General features: G+C 40.1%; 1 protein-coding gene across 3 annotated transcripts in view; it reads right to left on the bottom strand.

The window, feature by feature from the left end:
• LOC111970503 (protein phosphatase 1 regulatory subunit 1A-like) overlaps positions 1–7,194 on the bottom strand; it is a 48,457-nt gene extending 41,263 nt beyond the window's left edge. For all 3 annotated transcript variants that reach the window (XM_023997290.2, XM_023997288.2, XM_023997289.2), the window contains exon 1: positions 6,810–7,194. In XM_023997290.2, coding sequence (XP_023853058.1) covers positions 6,810–6,890 — 81 coding nt within the window. In that variant the 5' untranslated portion in view covers positions 6,891–7,194. The remainder of the gene's footprint in view (positions 1–6,809) is intronic.
• Positions 7,195–7,869: the final 675 nt, after the last annotated feature.

Here is a 7,869-nt window from a genome sequence, read left to right as displayed (position 1 = left end):
GTACTGAGTGTGGACTCAGTCTCTGGCTATATCTCTGTCTGATGTACTGAGAGTGTGGTCAGTCTCTGGCTATATCTCTGTCTGATGTACTGAGTGTGGAGTAGTCTCTGTGTCACGTTCCTGACCTTATTTCCCTTGTTTTGTATTTATTTAGTATGGTCAGGGCGTGAGTTGGGGTGGGTTGTCTATGTGTGTTTTTCTATGTTGGGGTTTTGTGTTCGGCCTGGTATGATTCTCAATCAGAGGCAGCTGTCAATCGTTGTCCCTGATTGAGAATCATACTTAGGCACCTGGGTTTCACGTTTGGTTTGTGGGCGTTTGTTTCCTGTGTCAGTGTTTGTGCCACACGGGACTGTTACGGTTAGTTCTTTTGTTATTTTGTATTGTCTTGTTTTCGTGGATATTAAAATCATGGAAACTACCACTCTGCACATTGGTCCTCTGATCCTTCTCGCCTCTCCTCGGAGAGGAGGAGGAAGAAATAGACTGCCGTTACACTCTGGCTATATCTCAGCTTGATTGAGAGTGGAGTCAGCTCTCTGTGAGCTGTAATGTGAGCATGGTGGTCAATTAATGAGATTGTTCATTTTAGCTGGTATAGAATCGCTATGAGGAGGAAGTGAACCATGAATCACTCTGTCCTCTTGTTACGATATCAATAGGCACTAAATTTACTGAGGAGGAAGTGACCATGAATCACTCTGTCCTCTTGTTACGATATCATAGGCACTAAATACTGAGGAGGAAGTGAACCATGAATCACTCTGTCCTCTTGTACGATATCAATAGGACTAAATACTGGGAGGAAGTGAACCATGAATCACTCTGTCTCTTGTTACGATATCAATAGGCACTAAATACTGAGGAGGAAGTGAACCATGAATCACTCTGTCCTCTTGTTACGATATCAATAGGCACTAAATACTGAGGAGAAGTGAACCATGAATCACTCTGTCCTCTTGTTACGATATCAATAGGCACTGACCCCACTCTCAGTACATCAGGCTGAGATATAGCCAGAGACTGACCACACTCTCAGTACATCAGACAGAGATATAGCCAGACTGACCACACTCTCAGTACATCAGGCTGAGATATAGCCAGATGCTGACCCCACTCTCAGTACATCAGGCTGAGATATAGCCAGAGGTTGACCCCACTCTCAATACATCAGGCTGAGATATAGCCAGAGGCTGACTCCACTGTGATCCCTGAGCAACACCTCTCTCTCATCACGCACCCTCACACACACACACGCACGCATACACTTAACCTAAAGTTACATACAATAAATCACGGATAGAAGGGCAGTGCACCAGAATTGTATGGGACCTAGAAAGTGGGACCTAGAAAGAGCATTTTGTTATATTTACATTCAGCACTGACTTTAGAGTCAATAGTGACCTCTACAGTGCTAGAAAATCTGTCTTCCAATTTGAAAAGGCTTGGTCAACTGATGGAGCAATGGAATACAACACTGGAGCAATGGAATACAACACTGTATCTGTGGAATATAACACTGTATCTGTGGAATACAACACTGTATCAATGGAATACAACACTGTATCTGTGGAATACAACACTATATCAATGGAATACAACACTGTATCTGTGGAATACAACACTGTATCAATGGAATACAACACTGTATCTGTGGAATATAACACTGTATCTGTGGAATATAACACTGTATCTGTGGAATACAACACTGTATCTGTGGAATACAACACTGTATCTGTGGAATACAACACTGTATCTGCACACAAATTAATATGTATATATATGTTTTGACATCATCTACCTTGATGGCCTGAGTTCTGTAATTGAGATAATTATGAAACCATCGGGAAGCATCAGTACCATACTCAGCAGAATTACATGGTCTACAGTACTAAAAGCTTTTGACAAGTCTACAAACATGGTACAAAAATTTATGCTATCATCTAAGGCATTTGCAATATTACTTACAACAAGCACGGTAGCCATAGTGGTACCATGTTTAGGTCTGAATCCGGATGGGTTAATATAAAGAACACCATTTACTGATAGATAATAACGTAGCTGTTTGTTGACAAATGATTATAGGATTTTTGCAAGACAAGGGAGCCTGGAAAGGGGTGGATAAACAACACTTAGGCTTCTACTTGCAGCGTATACTGTACCTACTATATACATTTTACGGACACAGTATATTTTACATTGGTTAACTTGTTGTTTTTAGTCCCACCCTTCAGCCCCACTCAACCTCTCCCGGCTATCTCTGAACACCATCCTGGTTTGATTTCTATTTGCCATATCTTTTCAACTGTGCTGTGATGTTTCACAAAAGTTCTGAACTTTTCTATTCTCATAGTTTMTACAGATTGTAAATCAAAGATCAAATGTTTTGCTCTTATATTATATTGCATTATATTATTGATCGATTGACTATRACTTTTCAAATCACCAAGTAAATGTTGCAATTCTTCAGCCAATTCTGAACCTGCTACCAAAAACMTGCTACTGTACATGTGGACAGTACCAAAACAAATGATCTAATGATTCTGTCTCTTTGCATCAAGATTTGCAGACCTGGGATGGTTGTATCCCTCATATATACATAATATTCTATTGGTTGCAAGAATTTTGTATAATATTTGAAATAGAAAAACTCTAAGTTTTGAATCAACCGTTATTTTGTGTATCAGTTCATAAACCATAAGGCCATGGAATTGGTACATCAAAAATCTCTTCCCAACTATTTTCTGACTTAAAAGGCACAGCTGTCCATTTTTTGGTCCTTAAATGAAAAGGGTATACTTTTTTATTTATCACAATTTTCTTTAATCAATTTTGGTCTTTAATGTCGACAGAGAAGTTCCTTACCTTCTCCCCTTTCCACTTGCCTCTTCCATTTTTACAGAAATGCTGCAATTAGTTGGTTGTAATTTTGGTTAGAGCAGACATTTTCATATATTTTTGTTAGTTGCATGTGTGACATAACTCCACCAGTCCCATTTATGATGTAATTTACAAGGATTATACCATTTTTAAAACATTCTTTCAAAGATAATCGGATTTTATCAGTTATTATGAGTTTAAGCATAATATTTTGTAGATTTTTTATGAAGAAGATGTCTGAGAGTACAGGAGAGTACCATGGATTAGTCTAGTTTTTTGACTCGGAGTTGCTCAGCCAGAGAGATGAAAAATGGATGAGAAAAATGTGAGTGCCAAAACAGGGTCTAGTAGAAAAAAAGCTCTCAATAACAACGATCATGAAGGAACGCCTGGGGCGAGATTTTTTTTTATCTTCACAATTATACGATGGTCAGAGTTTTCCAATTTGGTACCTCTAAGACGAATCAATAGGCCAGTGGTCGCTGACATAATATGCAAAAACACCAGTAGCCAAATACTTATGGGGACGGTTAGTCAGGATAAGGTAAGCCAATCAAGATTTACATCTCCAAACACAACCAGTTTAGATACCAGAAAGGGTTTAAAATAATCAGAAATAGTACCAACAGCCTCCGCGAAGCGGCTGGGAGGCAGTATACCTCAGTAATAAATATATGCACATTCTAGCTTATGGCCACTTTTACAACCAACAGCTCATACATTTTGGGGACAGAGATGCTAAGAGAGCATTATGCCATAACAGCAGTCTATCACATCTAAAAATGTTGTAGTCCGCAACGGCAACGTCCTTCTCCATAATCAAATTATTCAGCCAGGTCTCTGAGATGACTGTAACGTCTGGGCTAGTGTCATGCASCCATACATCCAKAAATGTTAAACATCAGGCTTTGCACATTTATATGGAACAGTCTGAGCCCTGTGCAAGATGTGAAAACAGCAGGAGTGTCCATGGTGGATACATGSTGACACAATTGTTAATAGAACTGGATGARCTAGCCACAMTGGGCTTCCTGATTGYATACAAAATGGCAGAAATAATAATAGAATTCAGGTAAATGTGCACAAGATTACTATTAAAAGTACCCCTGGGCTTAGGAGCACATACAGCAATACGATATCTTGATATGACAATTAGTAGCATAGGTGGAGCTAACAACAGTGTGTTCCGTATGGTAACTAACAGAGCTTTCAATGGAAATTAAATCAACTGGCACAGAATTACTATTTACAATACCCACTATCAACATGGGAAGCTGTGACAGAATGATATCAGCTCACCTGTGTAATATTGACATAAGCTCAGAACCACTTGTTTTTTCAAACATGGTCCTGTTTTATCAATTGCTGTGCTGAACAATGGACAGTTCATTACCTCTGAGATGTGTTATGTGTGTGTTTGTATTTAGTGTTGCTATAAAGGTGATGACGATACAATAATACACATGCACAATAAATAGGCCTATATCTAAAAATACATACAGCCTCATTGTATATATTTATATATRTATACAGTACCAGTCAAATATTTGGACACACCTACTCATTCAAGGGTTTTTCTGTATTTTTACTATTTTCGACATTGTAGAATAATAGTGAAGACATCAAAACTATGAAATAACACATAYGGAAACATGTAGTAACMAAAAAAGTGTTCAACAAATCAAAATATATTTTATGTTTGAGCTTTTCCTTCACTCTGCTGTCCAACCCAAACAATCTCAATTGGGTTAAAGTCGGGTGATTGTGAAGGCCAGGTCATCTGATGCAGCACTCCATCACTCTCCGTATTGATCAAATAGCCCTTACACAGCCTGGAGATGTGTTTGGTCATTGTCCAGTTGAAAACAAATGATAGTCCCACTAAGCGCAAACCAGATGGGATGGCGTATCGCTGCAGAATGCTGTGGTAGCCATGCTGGTTATGTGTGCCTTGAATTCTAAATAAATCACTGAGCGTCACCATCAAAGCACCCCCACACCTCCTCCTCCATGCTTAATGGTGGGAACTAAACATGCAGAGATCATCCGTTCACCTTGCATCTCACAAAGACACGGCGGTTGGAACCATAAAATCTTAAACTTGGACTCATCAGACCAAAGGACAGATTTCACCGTCTAATGTCCATGCTCTCATATTTCTTGGCCCAAGCAAGTCTCTTCTTCTTATTGGTGTCCTTTAGAAGTGGTTTCTTTGCAGCAATTCGACCATGAAGGCCTGATTCACGCAGTCTCCTCTGAACAGTTGATGTTGAGATGTGTCTGTTATTGAACTCTGAGGCTGGTAATCTAATGAAGTTATCCTCTGCAGCAGAGGTAACTCTGGGTCTTCATTTCCTGTGGTGGTCCTCATGAGAACCAGTTTCATCATAGCGCTTGATGGTTTTTTCTCTGCACTTGAAGAAACTTTCATAAAGTCTCTTGAAATGTTCTGCATTCACTGACCTTCATGTCTTAAAGTAATGTTTATTTTTGTTTATTTGAGCTGTTCTTGCCATAATATGGACTTGGTGTTTTACCAAATAGGGCTATCTTCTGTTTACCCCCCTACCTTGTCACAACACAACTGATTGGCATTAAGACGGAAAGAAATTTCACAAATTAACTTTTAACAAGGCACACTTGCTAATTGAAATGCATTTCCAGGTGAATACYTYATGAAGCTGGTTGAGAGAATGCCAAGAGTGTTCAAAGCTGTCATCAAGGCAAAGGGTGGCTACTTTGAAGAATCTCAAATATAAAAYATATTTTGAATTGTTTAACACTTTTTTGGTTACTACATGATTTCATATGTGTTATTTCATAGTTTTGATGTCTTCACTATTATTCTACAATGCAGAAGATAGTAAAAATTAAGAAAAACCCTTGAATGAGTAGGTGTGTCCAAACTTTGACTGGTTCTGTAAGTCTAATGGTCACCTTATGGACGCCGTATCCTTGTTTTTATCCGATGAGTAGATTTTGAGTTACGTAGGTTTTGGTAAAAAATTGTCTGATGACCCCTTATGCTGACAGCCCTGTAAACAATCCAGTATGGTGGTTCTCGGTAACGGCTGGACGGATCATGAAAGGCGGGGAGAGTGTTGTGTACATCGACATTGGTGTCTTGTTGGCTTACATATGATGGTGAAGAGATTTTAATTTAACATTGAGCTTTAAATCAAATMAAATAAAATGTTATTTGTCACCTGCGCCGAATACAACAGGTGTAGACCTTACAGTGAAATGCTTACTTACAAGCCGTTAACCAGCAATGCAGCTTTAAGAAAAATAAGAGTAAAAATAATATTTACTAACTAAAGTAAAAAATTAAATAAAATAACACAATAAAATAACAATAACAACTCTATATACAGGGGTACCGGTACAAAGACAATGTGCAGGGGGTACAGATTAGTCCAGGTAATTGAGGTAATATGTACATGTAGGTAGGGGTAAAGTGACTATGCATAGATTATAAACAGTGAGTAAGAGCAGCGTAAAAAAAAATATATAATAATTTAATAAAACAGAAGGAGGAGTCAATGCAAATAACCAATTTAATAGTCGCACCAACTATTGAGATTCACACTCTGCTCGGTAAGGGCTTTAACCTCCCCGTGTCATAACTAATTGATCCCGACACACCGACTGCTCTCAGAACGGACACTATTGAGAGACTATGAGGTCCTGTGCCATAACCGCCTGCGACCCACTAGCCTAGCCCCATTTACAGCCTGCCCCCATGTCTTTTCAGATTAAAGACTGGCTGCGACCCACTAGCCTAGCCCCATTTACAGTCTGCCCCCATGTCTTTTCAGATTAAAGACTGGCTGCGAACGCACCGGTAAAACTGTAAGTCATTGATCCAGTAAGTAACAAGCTATCTGCTTGTGTAAGGTCCTGTATGATCCCCCCCACTGCCTCCTCACCTGTTCAGCAGCCTCCGGGTCCAGGTGTGAGTCCAGGAGAGGCATGGTGAACTGGATCTTCCTGGGGCTGCCTGTCTCCATGGTCCTGCTGGTGGTAGAGTAGTAGTAGTAGAGTTTAAGCTGCACAGATCACTATCGAGCACTTTCTCTCTCTATCTCTGTCTCTCTGACTCTGTCTGTCTCTCTGTCTCTCTATCTCTTCACACCTGTCCCCTTCTTTTACGCCCTTTCTCTCTCTCTCTCCCTGTCCTTTCTATGCCGTACTCTTTTAGTCTCTTTCTTTCTTTTCCAGCTCTACTATTACTGTGTTCCTCTGTTCCTCTGTTCCTCTGCCCGGTCTCCTTTCAGTTCTGTACTAGAGAGGGAAGCAAGGGCATATTGCGCTCTGAAGACCTCTCTCTCTTTCTCTCTCTCTCTCTCTCTCTCATTCGCTGAGTCTGCCTCCCTCTCGCACTTGACCCCGCCCCCTCTACCCTCTCTCYCGTTCTATTGGCTGGTCTTGCACTGGGACTTAACTGCAGAGCCAAACCAAGCCGGCGGCTGAGGCTCTCCTAACTCCTACAAGCAGCCAAATACATCACACCACCACGCTCAGTAAAAATAATTTTGTGATGAACACCTACACACACACAGCACATCACACCTACACACACACCTACAAACACACATACAGATGTACACAACACATACACTGCATAACATATTGATGGGTACTGAACATAACACAGCGGACGTCCCTTTCATCTCCAGACATATAATATTGACCTGTTTTTATTAACATTTACAGACAAGCCACGAGACAGAGATATGTTCAGTCGTCATAAGATCATGATATGTCACGTCAGAAAATATATGATATCAAGACGTCATGGTCATTTATGATAAGATCATGATGAATCAGGTCCGATCAGACATGATATTAAGATGTCATTGTCAGTCATGATAAGATAAAGCTGTGACAGATAGATGCTCTGCTGTATTCATTCTGATCAGACATGTCCTGTAACATAGCCTCCACTCTGATCAGGTATGTCCTGTAACATAGCCTCCACTCTGATCA

This window comes from Salvelinus sp. IW2-2015, linkage group LG11 (genome assembly GCF_002910315.2).
Source record: "Salvelinus sp. IW2-2015 linkage group LG11, ASM291031v2, whole genome shotgun sequence".
NCBI classification, from domain to species: domain Eukaryota; kingdom Metazoa; phylum Chordata; class Actinopteri; order Salmoniformes; family Salmonidae; genus Salvelinus; species Salvelinus sp. IW2-2015.
Note: the sequence above shows the minus strand (reverse complement) of the source record. Positions and strands in the feature narration are given on the sequence as shown.